General features: G+C 33.3%; 1 protein-coding gene across 29 annotated transcripts in view; it reads left to right on the top strand.

Annotated features, from left to right (window-relative positions):
* LOC128992038 (voltage-dependent calcium channel type A subunit alpha-1-like) overlaps nt 1-16,999 on the top strand; it is a 348,577-nt gene that overhangs the window by 273,299 nt on the left and 58,279 nt on the right. For 9 of the 29 annotated variants that reach the window (XR_008490687.1, XM_054415389.1, XM_054415387.1 and 6 more), the window contains 11 exons: nt 337-567; nt 2,648-2,674; nt 6,509-6,660; nt 7,334-7,437; nt 8,868-8,983; nt 9,374-9,433; nt 9,609-9,710; nt 11,494-11,520; nt 13,069-13,153; nt 14,561-14,688; nt 15,504-15,726. Coding sequence is in view for 28 of the 29 variants with exons in the window: in XM_054415389.1 (XP_054271364.1) it covers nt 337-567; nt 2,648-2,674; nt 6,509-6,660; nt 7,334-7,437; nt 8,868-8,983; nt 9,374-9,433; nt 9,609-9,710; nt 11,494-11,520; nt 13,069-13,153; nt 14,561-14,688; nt 15,504-15,726 (1,255 nt within the window). In the remaining variant the exon portion in view is untranslated. Of the gene's footprint in view, nt 1-336; nt 568-2,144; nt 2,172-2,647; nt 2,675-6,508; nt 6,661-7,333; nt 7,438-8,171; nt 8,288-8,867; nt 8,984-9,373; nt 9,434-9,608; nt 9,711-11,493; nt 11,521-13,053; nt 13,154-14,560; nt 14,689-15,503; nt 15,727-16,999 lie in introns of all 29 variants that reach the window. The other 20 variants (XM_054415400.1, XM_054415411.1, XM_054415398.1 and 17 more) reach the window with 11 other exon arrangements.

Below are 16,999 nucleotides of genomic sequence, written 5' to 3' on the forward strand. Positions count from 1 at the left end.
ACACAAAACAATTAAACACAAAAGAACATGATCATAGCGCTATAGTCTAACTACACCTGCCACCGTGTCATGATAGCGCTATCATCATGTTGTTTCATGTTTAAATGTCCCGTGTCGTGTGTATATGTACGTCAAAGCCATAAAGCCTAAAAAGTTATACTGTATATACGTAGTCCAAGGGCTATCAGAATGAATACCATTACAGTCTAAGGAGTATAAATCTTCGATAGACTAATTCACCTATTTTATATCAATAACTTTCACCAATGTAAATATTGCCGCTTATCATAGCCACACACTGGTCAGCACACAACCTAACTCTCTGTTCTTCGTCAGGTCTACAGGTTGTGCTCAAATCCATCATCAAGGCGATGGCACCCCTGCTACAGATCGGGTTGTTGGTGTTGTTTGCCATCGTCATATTCGCCATCATCGGGCTGGAGTTCTACTCGGGGGCGCTGCACAAAACCTGCTACAGCCTAGAAGACTTGAGAAAGATCGTACCAGAGGGTGAGAGTGAAACGCCAACTCCTTGTAATACGGACAATAGAACTGAGTCGCCAACAGGTACGTCGGAAACACAGTAATAAACTGAATGTTGTCTGTGAGAGTAGGTTTAGAGAGTGTGACTGTTGTAGACGAAAACCATGTGTCTTGGAATCCCCAAACTTGTCATTTAAACATAACCATGACAAGATCGTAGAAGACAACTAAGTGTCATGTCATTCAAGATAATTTGCTGTTTAAACCTAAATATGTGTTGATACTGTAGACGAAAATACCAAGTGTCCCCAAACTTGTTACCTAAATATAACCTTGACACTTGACAGGATTTTAGAAGCAACTATTACCCTCATGTAACGTGAGATAAATAGTTAAACCTAAATAAATTAAAGATTCAGATATGAATTATAATTCAAAATTGTGTTAAAAATAAAAATAAATTGTTGGTCCCTTGTCATTATCTGACAAGGGCAACTATTTTTATTTACTTCAAGTCTTTTTTTCTTTAATTATCTATCATGCATAACTATGCAGTAGGGATGGACGGGATTTTTATTTCCTTCCTGACACTCAAGACAGGAATGGCAGAAGACTTTTCTTATTAAATCTTATTAATGATGGATGACAAACAAAATCAATTTTTAGTCTTTATCACACTGTTCTTATGTCATCATGACTATTATCCGTGGTTGCCAGAGGATCCTAATTATCTCTTGCAGTTGCATAATTTTCATCGGGCCATGGCGGCAAAAACGTGGAAAATTTATGAACACTTTTGCAGTGGTCTCAAAATTGTGGACATCTCCCGCGATTACGGGGACACCATTGTCACTTACAATAAAATTGTTGACATTCAAAACAAATCTCGTTATGAAAATATTCTGAATTATATATAATCCCGCCCGAAAATTGGAAATATATTTTTTGAGTTCATCCCTACAGTGTAGTATGTATTTTCTTATGATCACTGCTACACATTTTCAATTTGTCATTCCTACTATTGTCAGTCGTACTGTATGATTAAATTATGTCTTTAAATGTAAACAACAGTGTTGCAGGCTTCTTAAACATTGAAAGCGCCATAGCGAGATTTAACTTTTGTAAACAATTCACTTTCTGTCTGAACAATAAATTAAATTTTAAAAAGGTTTATTAAATTTTTAAAATATTTATTAAATTTTAAAAAAGTTTATAACATTTTAAAAAGTTTTATTAAATTTACTCATATATTTATACATTTTAATACTGATGTATATAGTGCACCTTATTAATATGTTTAAATTAAATATAGTATATGGAAATTCAAAATACATGAGTTTGTCACTCAAACCCATAAAAATTACCTTGAGTACCAATGTCTTGGCTAAATGAATGTGTGTAGTAATTAATAGTTTTGGAATAAAATTACAATATCAACCTAAAATACAATTTTAAATCTTAACTAACAACACAACAATCAAATATAGTGCCTTGTTATATGATTAAAGAAACAAGTTGCATATTAATAGTTTCATAAAAATATTAGAAAACCTTAGTATTAGAAACCTATTAATATTGCTCGATTTGATTCTATATGTGGCGAGTGTTTGTTGATGTTTTATGTCTTGAACCACTTGGAAAATATTGATATGTGATTACAGGTTCAGGGAGACCGTATGATTTTGGTGGTATGGTTTAATCTTAGTGTGTAGATTATGGTCATTTTTAAAAACTTTAAATTAGGCTCTGCATTAGATACTCGTATATTATATAGGTTGAGCTGGCTATCAATGATATCAGATTTCTTCATTCTCTTGCTTGGGCTGAGAATAGTCTAGCGACAGTTTCCTTGCAGTATCAGCAGTGTACAGCTTATTTCATGTTCCTTAGCAGATGTTGGTGCTATAGTTGGTAGACGAAAAGAAAAATATGAAAACAAATAAGTAGCAACGTTTAAAGGTTTTTGGAAATAATTACTAAAATAAAATGCTTAAAGTATCTTTGAGGATTGCAAATTGTGAGGAAAATTTCATAGCTTGTAAAAAATACCAATATATAGCTAACTATTTTCCTTATGTCACCTCTTCATCTAAAACAATCCGCATTGAAAACATCCAACCAACTCCTTTGCTGTTCAGGGAGTCATTATATTGAATGCTTACAGATTCTGGACAGCCTTTCGATTTTGGTGGTATGGAACTTACATGTTATCGTAGAGCTTTAATATTTTATTGTTTATTCTGGATTTGTTGCATATAGCATTGATACTTGCACTACAGAGGTGTATAACAGATACACATAACGAAAGGAAACATTTTGAGTGCATGGCAAGCTTCTTGCACTCTAAGTATCGTAGTCGCTATTTTTTACTCGCTGTAATTTTGTGCTGAGAGTTGAAATAAAATACTAAACCAAACTATAGATTAGTATACCAACCCACTTTGCCAATGGCTATCAGGGTGTCTACTGATCTGGGCAATGTTGGAGGTTGGACAGTTACTTTTTGCTCCCAAACCACTGCTAGACACTTTGAATCATTTTGTGGTCTATAAATCTGGTTTTTGCATGCTATTTTCAACAGTATACAAATTATGAAAAATTAAAATACGTTATACTTTACTATCATATTCTAGCCACAACTTTTTTTCATTTAGTACAAACTCTTCAACAAACTTTTATAGATATAATGTCAGTAAAAACCTCGTTTATAACAACATTTATCAGCATTTTTGAATTTTCATAAAGAAATGTATTTAAATGCTTTTTGACAGTTTGCACTACAACTATGATACATTTTTTGAAAATGTTAGGTACTGCAGGGTTTAAGTCAATATGAATATACTGTAATTTATTTATAGGCCAGAAATGTCCATTCCATTCTCCTAATCATTTACCACTTTAAAGTCTGAAACATGCATTCAAACGCTTATCTATAGTACAGGCAAGCTAGTAGTAATACAATAATGCTACTAACAATTAAAGGTTTTTTTTTCTATACCAGAAGTATCAATGAATAAGTTTGCTTTTAACATAAATATTGCCTTTTAGGTTCTTGTAGGCACCCTGTTCTTGTACACAAATTTATTGTGAAATACATTTAAACTTACAAATAATAACAGAGAATAACTTACTAAATGTGTAGTATGAATAAAAAATACAATAAAGCACTTACAGTGTGAGTAGTACACCGATTTAAATTGTGCTTCATATTTAACATTAACACTTAAATAACACAACTGTATAAAACATTTCTGAGCCGTAGACTGTTTGCTTTCTTCTCTTAGATTAGAGACTAGTGTTTGTGTAGTGAGTTCAGTTCTTAGTTATCCTAGCTCAGCTGTCATACAATTAATTACCCAGCAATCGCCTGCATGATTAGTTTCATTCATCAACAAGCTAGTTGTACTATACAACCATTACTATTTAAATAATTCTCTTATGGAATGTTTTAGTATGAGAGCTTTAGCAGAGTCCCTAGTTAGAATCCCTGCATTGTGGATTCCTTTTTTTCATTATATTTGCCAAGTGTGATAACTGTTTTTTTAAGTGGCATTTCAGTTGGGAAATCAGTTTGTGAGTGGTTAAGACGTTAAGAGAGTAACAGCTGTTGGGTGTGGTTATGAAAAAATATAGTACACTATAGTTCGGCCGCTTAGAAAACGACCTGCGCGCTAATGCTAAACCAATGCTGGAGGAGGTCGCTTCCTAAGCGGCCGAACTATAGTTAATGTATCCGTGCTTTGCAACATAGAGGACACTAAAGAGACAAATTTTCTCCTTAAATCTGTTGCATTTAAAATGCTTAGTCTACACATCCGCCTTTTTGTTGGAAAAACTAATTTCAATTTAACCACTTTGTTTAGGCAAGCTTGTAGAGTCGGTCGTGTGATGTGCTGTGAGTCCAAAGCATAGCAACAATGTTGTGGGTTTGAGTCTAGGAGACTACAATTAATAATTATCAGTACTGTTCATACTTGTACCGTATTGCCTCACCACTGGCCAAAGGCCTTTTTGGACGGGCAAATGTCTGGTTCAAAGAGAATGGTTTGATTTTTTCCCCTTTGCGCTCAGTAAACAGAACTGTATTTTCTGTTGTCCGTGTGACCATTAGTAACTAATAACCAACTACTCTCAGTGTATCAGCTATCATGGCAGCTTCTTCCCACTATATCAGAGTTTTTTAGTTCCAATGATGTTAATCACCATTCAGTAAACATGAATAAATACCATCTCCATAGCAAATTAGCATATGTGTTTTGTAGCTGGTATTGCTGGCCTTTAGCAATTGGGTTTTTTTTAACGGTGGGCAATAGCTAGCACTATGGAGAATCACTATGAAAATAACGGTGCTGTGCCTTTACATCTGGCTGCCAGACTGTTTGAGAAAACTTAATTTACAGTTTTCTGATTGCAAAGGATTTGAGCTAAAGTTTGAGTAATTGAGGAGTAAACCACAACAGTAGAGACCATCATTCTTACATCAATCACTTGAAGTTCAAGAGATTCATGATTAGAAGAAGATAAATAATATTTTGTTCCTACTTTTAAGATCTTATTGTACGTTTTTAATTTATAGCAGAAGGCCATATATTATTTTATTCATGGAAAAGACAGAAAAATTGACAAAACCATTACAGTAGACTCCCTCTTATTCGGACTCCTCGGGACCGAGGCCAGTCTGGATAACGGATTTTCTGGTTAAACCAACGTCCCCAAAAACTCGTTGAAACAGACTGTTTACTGTGATAACTTAAATTTAGGAGTGCGTTGTATTAAGACACAAGATCACTGGTCTCAAATCTTTCCCACGAGAACAGACGTTTCAGTACTGCCCCCTTCCTGCCAATCTAGTCCGATTAAACCAATGTGCTGATACAAATTGTCCGGTTAAAGAGATTTTATTTCCGCCGAGTGTAGTCCGGTTAAACCGATGTCTGGTTAAAAGGTGTCCGGATAAGAGGGAGTCTACTGTATTTAAGATCAGTTATCACACTTTTTAATCTTTAGAATTTCTGATTCATAAACCTAATTTTGGTTTGTAGGTAGTATGTAGAGTTATTTTAAACTCCAAATAATATTACTAGATCAATGTTTACTTAGTAAATTTTTGTTCTTGTTTGACAGCAATAACTTAGAAACAATGATTTTCTTCACTTGACAATAATAAAAAATTTAAACACAGTATAATTTTATCCAACATTTGATTGCAATATAGGCCATGCTGTAAATAAACAACATTCTAAATGGTAAAATCTTGAGTCAAATTTCATATACTGAATTTAATTGTATTTAAAGAAACCAATGTCATACAAAGCAGTTACTTTGTGAGCAAATATTCCTTATGTAAGATATATTTTCTTTAGAAATAATCTGAGTTTAAAATATTCCAAAAGACACCATATTAAATTTAAAAATTTCCCCCATTCTTAATAAGTTTTCCATACAGGAAATAGGGATATAAACTACCCCATATAAAATAAAAAATTTTAAAAGATTTCCCCCATTTTTTACGTAGTGCAAGTTATGGAAACGTTTGATGATGCAATATGCCTGGAATGATTATGTAGTGAAAAAGTAACAATATCCCATTACTGTATATGTATTCAGTCAAATATTTTGTGTGAGTAATTTTACAAATATGTGCTGTAAAATAATTAATAATCTCATTTGTATCAAAACTTACCGTTCACTGTATAAACTTAGTCTAAAGCTCATTTAGTTTCATCTATCCAAACAAATTTGAACTAATTTAGTACTTCTCATAATACCCTTTGGATGAACAATAGTTTTACCGTAGATGTCCAATAGTTCTCTGTAGATTTTCTTAATTCTTCAGTAGTTCTCTAGACTCTACCTCTTTTGGCTCAGAATTGTTTGATAAATATTTCATAGTTTCAAGAAATATCAAAACCAAAACAATCTAAGCTTAGAGGTGATTATTATAGTTTGTGGTATAATTTATATAGTGTTCGAGCAACTAATAGCCACCTTATTGCAAAATATTTACATTGTTTTGTCTTTGTAGGGAGTTATGCGTGTGATCCGAACATCTCTGTGTGCGTAGAGGACTGGGAAGGGCCTAACTATGGGATCACATCATTTGATAACATTGGCTTAGCCATGCTCACAGTGTTCCAATGTATTACTATGGAGGGATGGACTGCTATTTTATACTGGGTAAGTATCAGATTATAGCGAACCAGACTTTCAACTCCAAGTCAACAATGCTGTTGAACCAGTTGAGAGTTATACTCCGTTCAAAAAATTTAGGTGTTTTTGATGGGAAACTATTTCATCCCCAACTCACCCTAACTTTGAAACATCAGCTGTTATTAAGCTAAAAAGTGTGGGGGGGACCCTGGAAACCTTCCCCTTAAACTGCCTAAATTTTGTGACCAAACTTTGGTAACCCATAATCCCCTAGTTTAGGGGATCAATTAACATTGAAAATCCCATAAAGTTTACCACATTCATTTGAAACATTGGAGTATTTTTCATCTTATACATGTTCAATTTAGAATTAAACAATAAACATACATTTTGAGGTGACAGCTCGTACTCTAATAGCTGTTTAAGTTTTGTTATTATGTACTGTGTAATCAATAGTAGCAATCTTCAATGCCACCCTTTCCATATCAGTATTTTGTCAATAAGACACTTGATGGTACACAAATATATGCGAGGGAAGGGATAAAACCAATTAAGACACTATTATGTTTACTCTCATATTCGATGATTTGGTGAGTGAAAATATGATCAGTGCTTGCTTGACTCTGTGATGATTTTATTAGTTGTATGAACATAGGTTTGTTTTTGTGACACACTTACATGATTCTCATTTTTTTCACAGATGAATGATGCCATAGGTAGTTCTTTCAACTGGCTTTATTTTGTCCCTCTCATTGTTCTTGGGTCGTTCTTTATGCTCAACTTAGTTCTTGGTGTTCTTAGTGGGTGAGTATAAGCACAACTGTATTCTCTGAACTGTAGGAAGTAAGTTTTATAATCATATAAGTACAATTTGTAAAACTAGGGATACAAAAAGTCAATGGTCATAGACCAAGATTTATTCATGTCCGTAGGCACAGTAACTCCTGTAAAAGTTTGTTATCTTATCCAACAATTTAACAGGATAAATTTGTTTGTATTACTATTCTTGGCCTACCGGTTACTAAACATAATTTCCCAGTTTATTTTCCCTGATGATTCTTCGTTGTGGCGAATGAATGAATTTCTCTATATTTATTGTTTATGAATAAACATGCCATCAATTTGGCAAATATTTCATTGTAATATTGAAAATTAAACATAACATCAAATCGAAGTATTGAGCGTAAGTACTTGTTGAGCTAATGTTATTTAGTACCGAGGAGCGTAGATCTAAATCTAAAATTGTCCATGAACTTGGTTCTACTGATTTAACTAAGAAGCTTAATTCAATTAGTTTGCAGGGCAGCTGTGTGAACATAGTTACTAACCAAAATGTTAGCTGTTGTAAAACAGAGATTATTGTAGAGATTTGATTCTCTTGTGCATAATCAAACCTACATTTAAGTTATGTACAATCAGAAAAGAATGAAAACTCTACAGATTACACCACTGAAATTGCATTCTTTAGTTATTTTACTTCTTTTCAACCAAAAATAAAAGTTACATCCTGTATCAACCACTATGAAATGTCCTTACAGAGAATTTTCAAATCAACGAGCAATCGTTGAGAGGAGAGCTCGTTATTTTAAGGTGAAATATAAGAAGCAGTTCAGGCAGCAATATGGTGCTTATATTTCTTGGATATCCCAAGCAGGTACCAACATCCTGCCAAATTGAGTGGCAATTGAATGTAGAAGAAATGTGGTATAGACGGTGACTTATGTTTGAAAACCTGTGTGGTACGCTATTTGAGTTTTGTTGTATAACTAACACTTATTTTTCCTATGGTTGACTAACACATACTAACTGTAAGGATTTTTAACATGTGTGCGAGTGTGGTATTGTAATTTTGATCCAAGACTGTACTATATGATTTTTCCTTGTGATTTGTATTATTTTCTTATATTATTAAATTCAGACCCAAAATACTAGGCTGTCCAATCATCCTGTAGAAAAAGACACTTCCCATTCCTCCGTGCTTTACCAATACGAGTTTCCCTGTAAACGTACAGATGTCCTATGTTTTGAATACACAACTAAAGCAAAGTCGAGGCCACCTAAACCCTGAATACTTAAAAATGTATTAAGATGTATTGAAATGTATTTTCTACCCCAGCTTAAAATTCTGTAACAATCAAACCTTTAGCTTTCATAATATTCTGTTGTTTGGTAAATTACTTGATATATTCCTGCTTTGTTGTAGTTTGTTTGCACCCTGTTCCTTTTCTGTACAGTGAATTTGCCAAGGAAAGAGAAAAAGTGGAAAATCGCCAGACTTTTTTAAAGTTGAGAAGGCAACAACAACTTGAAAGAGAACTGAACGGCTATGTAGAATGGATATGTAAAGCAGGTAAATTATATTTGTGTTGTTTTAGCAAGAGAATGTTTATTTTATCAGCAATGATAACAAGCATGAATGGATGATGGAAATTTAACCTCAAATAATTTTTTAATGACTGATATAATATTTTGCTGGTAAATGTGTTTTTAAGCAGAACTTTAAGCTCATAAAAGAAAATAAGGAAATTAAACCCCCATCAATACAAAATATACCTAGTGATATAAAAAAGAATTGAAAACAGCTATCTTTAACAGATCCAAAAACAAATTTAACTACCTACTGCATCCATAAAAGTAAATGGTATTTTAAAGTTATAGTGAAATTTCTCCAACATGGGTGTACATGGATGTATAATTAATTAACATAAACTAAATTTTAATACTCATTTTGTTTTTTCAGAGGAGGTAATTTTAGCCGAGGAAAGAACTACAGAAGAAGAGAAAATGCACATAATAGAAGGTAAGAGAAAGCACCAAGGCAAAAAAGAGTAATTTATGAACAAAAAAATATTGCTTACCAAACTAAGCAAACAAAATGTGTACAGTGTTAAGCAAGCTGTTTTATGAAACATGTTTCTCAATCTGTTCTATTTTTGTATTTTCGTTGTAAACCTGTTACTATTTTGCCTGTGCAGCAAGAAGAAGAGCAGCGGCAAAAAGAAAAAAGTTAAAAAACTTGGGGAAAAGCAAAAGCACAGACACAGAAGAAGAGGAGGGGGAGGAGGAAGGAGAAGATGGTAAGTGGGATTTCATTGTGTTTTATTCTTGTAAATCGTCACATGTTGTTTATTACACACTTTGGGGTTTTTTGAGTGTAAAATGTAGATGGAGTTTTGACTAAATTATTTTTACACTTCTAAATAATAAATGTTCTTGTTAATTCTTTAGGTTAGCATGCCTTTAGGCAATTGTTTAAAATTACATTTCCTAAGGTTTGTGAGTTTTGAAAATTGTTTGTATCGTTATTTGTGTTTTAAACAAAGAGTGGTAGACGGATAAATATTTTATCCTTAGTCGATCAATGTAGTTAGTTTGTGTGTTTTTTCAAATATATAGAGTAACTTTATTGTTGTCTCTTTTAGTAGGGTCAATCTCAATAGAGGCTTTAAAAACAGACCCAGTATGAAGTATAAAATTATATAGGCTTAATTTAAACCGTGTGGAAGTGTAGTAATTAACAAAAATGCTGTGATCAAATATATTACTTTGGGGTAAGGTAAAATTAGATACATATCTTGTGATGAATCAATGTTACTTGGACAATGTTCATATTTCAATTCTCAACAATAATAATCAATGTATACCGGCGTCCAGCTAATCCAAACTAATTTGGACCTGACCCTTTTCGGATTACAATTTTTTCAGATTAACCAGACATTCACATTCATTAATATAAAAAAATAAAACAATATATTTTTATGACTGTAAGTGGCCATAGGCCCTATATTACTTCCGCATTTACAATAACGCCTGAATCATTACCCACAATCACAGTGTTGCCTGTTGATTGTCCCAAAGATTGCTGAAATATTTGTGATTACCTGCCACGATGATGCTTCTTCGTACTACTTTAAAGGAAATTTACGCTCGGCAATAGGCTATTGGTGATTATTATTCCAAATTTCCTGGTTCCATACAGTTCACTGAATTTTTTCCCAGTTTCTATTTTGGCTAAACACTCTGCATAGTAATTCAAAATACATAGGCCTACCTTTTTTAAAATTGGAATACTGTAACCTCATTTCCACACCATATATTAGCTGGAAAGTTGGATTATGGAGTATCCTTCATTATTTACAAGTGATGAGTGAATGTATAAAATAAGCAGATGTGCTGTGGATGAAGCCCAACACAATCTGGCCGGGTGAGGTTGGCAGAGGCTGTGAGAATAGTACGGGAGTCGGGCCATCGTACTAGTGTGCATGCCCACTCTTTACTGTCTACAATTATGCTAAAAGATCAGGATTTGAAAACAATTTATTAAATGCCCCTCATTTTCCCATATCTACCTAAAGGGTCAAGAGTACTTTTTCCTTAATTTTGTGATTCCTCATAACACAAAAAAACTACAACATGATTATTAAAGCAACAGGACAGCCAGTCAGAGTGTGGTTTCGTCGTATGATGTTCATTTTGGTCTTGCTGTAGTTTACTAGACATTTTTGATTATTTTGAAACAAAATGTGTTATTTGTTTTTTGCTATTCCTTTATTTTGGAAGTTAGGTAAAGATTTATGAATAAGGTAGGGATGGAAACAGTTTTAACTACAGTGCTTTAAGCCTATTTTATTTGTACGTACAGACCTTTCTTAATCTAGCGGATGGGTTATATTCTCATTGTGATACTTAACACATTTCATACAGGCCTGAAATGAAGATTAGAAAACGGCTCCTCTTTATAGCTCTTGCTTAAGTAAAAGTAAACAATGTTTAATATTGTGTTGGTTTATGGATTGTTTTCACATGACAAAATCACAAGAACATTTTTACCAATGAATACTGCTGAATATTTTGTTTCAGTGCCTGTTAATAAGAAAAACCGAAGAGGTATGGTAATCAGAGTACATGTAGCCGTAATATAATGCCATGTGAACGTAATGTGGTGGCCGTTACCTGTTGTAGTTAGTCTACGCATGGATATAACTTCTGTTAGTTAACGTTTTAGGAGTCGACTTCTTCTTACTCTGTCTGCTGCAGCTAATTGTGACTACTTCTACGCTTGGAAAAGGGAATCTGTACTGATCCCATCCTGGTTCCGGCTTCCTGTAACCACTTATTCTTAAATAGTTTGATGAAGAGCTTTCAGCTACTGATTTATATGCTGTTGGAGCTGAATAAGCCTTATTGTTGGGATTTTACTATTGTGGTAAATTTACATTGTTTTCATATGCCTCCTTGCTTTACGCAATCTAATACTTCTGATATCAAGTTGAATTTTGTAGTTAGGTTTCTGGTTTTACCATTTATTTTCAATATTTTGTATCCAGTTTTAACTAGCCTTATTCTATTTTTAATCTTTTTACAAAACAAAACTTTTCAATTTTTGGTAACTTCAAAGAAATTAATATTGTCTTGTTTGGAAGTTACAAGTGCATTGCGGGTATTATATTACTCATATAAAAATGTTTTTTGCACTCATACAATTATAATTGAAACATGACCACATCAGTCTATAAAAAAATGGTCATAATTGTTCAAACATTATAAATGATCTAATACTATTATACGTTAAGGGACTTAGATGAGGAAATCCCTAAAAACTTGTTAAAAGAAAGCAGACTTTGAAACGTGCGATGTTAATCTTTACACCATTGTTTTTGTTCATTTAAATATAGTGAAATCACAAAAATAATATTACTGTTTGAGACCTCAAGACATGGTAAGATTGTTTGATCTTAAACGCAAATGTGAGGTAATCATGTAAAATGTGAAGCTCACATCTCACGATCGACATTGAAAACTGTGAATAGTGTACAGTCAGTAGTATAGTATTTGGACTAGGACTTTAGTGGCTGTAGATCTAGAACTGCTTGTAGTGGGAAATGAAAGCTTCTGTACATACAGCGTCTTGACTGTACATATACAATTGCTCAGCATATGTAGTAGGGAATTAATCATAAATATCAGTAGTAATAAAATATCCATTGAAAAAAGTTGAAAACAAAAATAGAATAAGATGAACAGATTTAAATTCTTTGCGTTCAGGCATAATGTGGTTATTTTTGACATTCGTTGATCAAGTATTAGAATTCTCTGAAACGTTCATGTAAACAAAATAATACCGTTGTTGTCATATTTCATATCAACATTATATTTTTTCAAGGTTCTACCAAGATAATATACAGTTTTAACCTACTTTCAAAACTTAATCACATTTTTTAAGATTTTTCTTTCAAACTGCACTTTAAGTTAAATTTCATATTTTTTACAACTCCCAACTGTTTTATATTTTAAGATGCTTACTGCTATGAAGCGGCTTGTTGTTTACAGGAAGAGGTCTGGGGAGGCAGTGCTAACAACTACAGTATATTTATATTTCACCTATGTAACTGTTTGAAGTTCTCGTTAATTTTTGAACAGACTTCTTACTTGCAGATCCCACTGGAGCTTCGTACTTGAAAGCGAAAGCGAAAAATAAAGGAGCTTGTCAGTCATTTTGGAGGGCGGAGAAGAGGTTCAGGTAAGGACTAGCTAGAACTGTTAGTTGAAACTCTTATCCAAGAACATTTTTTTTAAAGGTTTGGGCCTCTTTTACCTTACGTTTGCCCATTCACTTGGTCCCTGTAGCCTGTGTGTGAAGTGTATCCAGCAAAACAAGTGGTGAGCCGGTACATTACAAGTGCGAACTGTACTGATAAAAAATATTGCTAGGTACCAATCCGAATCCACGAATTGCTGTCTTGGGCTTGAACTCACCTCTGAAGAAATCTCGGGATGATAAATCAGTTGTCTATGGGTCATGTTACTGGCATTTATTGATCGTGTTAATCATGGAATTTTAAAAATTATTAGGATTGCATATTCTCAACTGTCTTAATTTTACTCCCTTCAGTAGTAAGTGTTGCCAAACATTATTAAATATTGGAAATGAAATGTGGAAATGAGTGTCTGAAATGTGAAATTTGAATGTACGGATATAAAACATGATTGAAAATTGTCTTACAACCAAGGGTTTAAATTTCCTGGATCCATCAAGTGATCTTCGATTGTAATTGTTTGACTACAGCTGTTTCATGTTTATAAACACATCTTCAGGTCAACCTCATGACGACCATTTCATGGATGGGATCCATGAAATGGTCGTCATGAGGTTGACCTGAAGATGTGTTTATAAACATGAAACAGCTGTAGTCAAACAACTACAATCGAAGATCACTTGACGGATACAGGTAATTTAAAACTTTTGTTGTAAAAATCAGTGATCCAGAGACTATACCATAAAAATATAATTGTCTTGCTTTATTGTTGTTATACTGTGTAAAACCCAACTATTTAACTAAAAAAAGTTAAAGTTTACTTTATTCATGTGTTAAGTTTTAATAATTTGTTGTGAAGCTGTATTCATGAAGACTTTATAAAATTAAAATATGTTTCCTTTTCATTTGGGATTTATATTGGTCTTCAAATATACCCTGGCAAGAAAACAGTGAATTTAAGTTGAATTTTATCTTACCCAGAACATAGATAACGCAATTTAAACGTCAGCTATTATTTTTGACACTTCAATCCTTTCAATGATGTGGTTATTTCCCAAAGATGAAGATTTTGACAGTTGACTTTGATCATTGAAGCTTTCTCTCTAATTTTTAAATATATTTTAACGGTCAAACTATTACCGAACCTCACAGAATAAAAATATTAAGATACTAATTTGTCAGTATTTTCTTTGTTAATGCTATGGCAAGATTATCTCAACTGTTTCCACTGTCCACTGAAACATTGAAAGGAAACAATATATTATGACAGATACACATTGATTTCACCATAGCAGGAACAATCAAATTAACAAGCGATAGACTTGGACTACAAAATATTTATTTAACCTCTCTACATGTACAGCAACCTAATGAGTAACTCGATGTTTCAGGTTTTGGATCAGACACACGGTGAAAACACAAACGTTTTACTGGTTTGTGATAGTGTTGGTGTTCTTCAACACAGTGTGCGTAGCTGTGGAGCACTACAACCAGCCCCAACACCTTACTACCTTCTTGTGTAAGTAGTAGACTTGAGGATGCTGAATTCATCCTGCAGTTAACAAGTTAGCAGACTTTTTTGTAAAACAGACCACTAAGACTGAATGACTCTTTATGTAATAATTGAAGAGTTAGAACTCAATTTAATTGATTGTAATGAAATGGTAATGGTGAATGAAATTGTATACATCCTGTGTAGGAGTCTTTCTTTTTGTTTCACAAACTTAGATATCTAAGAAAAACGTATCTGGTGGTCCATAGTACTTGAAGTTCACAATTTGTATTAATTCAAGTTTGTAACACAATTTACTTAATATTTTGTCCTTCCAAGGACCTCTTTGAAACACTTCCACGGGGACACCTCTTTGGAAGGAAGTAAAGACTAGCCAAGTGCTCCTTCCTCCAAAAACAGAATTTTTATTTCTAATTCCTTTAATTTTTTTAAGGTAGTGCCAACCAAATAAACTTCTTCCTTTTGTTTTTGTAGGTTTTGTCTCCTCCGTAAATACCCTTTTTGGCTGTATGGTATACTGCTATATTTAAATTTGCGTTCTTCCTGTTCCATGACACTGGCAGTGGCATCGGAGCCATAGGTCCCGAGTTCAAATACTGCCAATCACCAATGGATTTTATCCGTGTGATAATGCAACAAACTGTGACCCTCTAAGGCTATTCTAAAGTAATGTGTAAAACCGTTCTAGGCTAGAACCTAGCGTCCCAGGAAGGTGGGAAAAAACCGGCTTTATGAGACACAATTTTAGATTAATTACAAGCAGATGTATCCTTGTTAACAGTTAATTGTGGAATATACTAACCCCTGTTTTTCTGTTTCAGATTATGCAGAATATGTTTTTCTTGGCCTTTTCATGCTGGAAATGTTGATAAAAATGTATGCTCTCGGACCTAGAATTTATTTTGAATCTGCCTTCAATAGATTTGATTGTGTAGTTATCAGTGGTTCAATTTTTGAAGTTATTTGGTCAGAAGTTAAATCCGGTTCGTTCGGACTGTCAGTTCTAAGAGCTCTCCGCCTGTTAAGGATATTTAAAGTGACAAAGTAAGTGTTTCAGTGTCTCAATATTTATTTCATTGCTCACTGGTTCACCAAAAGTGCTATCATATATTTCACAACTGTTTTAATGTGCTGAATAAAATAAGAGTCATAAAAATGAGTCTCCGTTCGAAATAATGAAGCATTCGATATGCATTTTGTTGCAGTTGTCAATGTCTGAATAGTAATATTTTGGTGAACAAGTGAACAATTTGTTTCAAGTGAGTGTTTTAATGTGTGAGTAGTGCTGAAGAAGAAAGAAATCAGTATAATAAGCTCTGGGTTAAAATAAAGTCTAATTCTTAGTCCTAAATACAAATAATTATCAATATCTGCTCCTGTAAAAATATGTTAACTGTCAAAATAATTTTGAAAAAGTCATTTGCAAACTATTTTTGATGATCACTTTGCCTGAGTTGATTTCCAATTGGAAATTTAAATATATTTTTTACAAATTAGTTGAATACTTTGGCTTTATTTTACTTGTTACAGTAAATCATTTTAAAATCTTTCAATCATTAACCTGTAAAAAAATGTCCCTGACAAAAGAAATAGGGCTAATTCAAAAGGCAATTTTTCTATATAAAACAAATTAACGTGTATCTATTGATACATGTGGCAAAAGACAGTTTACATGTTTAGTATTACTAATATTCTTTTTCACCACACTATGATGTTTTTGGCTGTATTACATACGTTAATTGGTGGCTGAAAGTTACGTTTTGCTGGCCATGCCAGCTGTCATCGTAATTTGGGGACCGAGCAGGTTTTTACAGCCCGGGGCCGCAAAATCAGCTGTCCGCTTACTTACTTAAAACATGAATGCATTTTAAATACACAATCAAAATCCAAAGCATTGCAATAGAATTGTGTTATTTATTTTCACCGTTGCCTAGCAACTATTTATTTTTATTTTTGCTGATTCCTCAAATTATTTCTTCACATAACCTTAAATGTGTAGTTGTGTTGACTATCAGTGTGCATTATTATAGTGGTGAACAGTGGTAATAGGTTATAGTGTGGTGAAAAATAGCGTTCGTACCACGGACCGAAATGGTTTTGCAGCTCTCGATCGATTAAAAACTATCTTGAGCCGGCAAAACCCCATTTTCGGCCCTAGATACGAAATATACTATTATTATTGTGTTTAAACTTTGAGGAACAGTTAAACAGGTGTATTGGAAAAATTGTATTTTTTGGGCTTATTTTAAAAACAAAAAAAAACATTCATTTTAACAAAAGAGAAGAAAAACACATTCACACACTCTCGCGTACACAC

The sequence above is a fragment of the Macrosteles quadrilineatus genome, unplaced genomic scaffold (genome assembly GCF_028750875.1).
Source record: "Macrosteles quadrilineatus isolate MER2022 unplaced genomic scaffold, UCM_ALF_1.0 Scaffold_4__1_contigs__length_99947679, whole genome shotgun sequence".
In the NCBI taxonomy this organism is placed as follows: Eukaryota; Metazoa; Arthropoda; class Insecta; order Hemiptera; family Cicadellidae; genus Macrosteles; species Macrosteles quadrilineatus.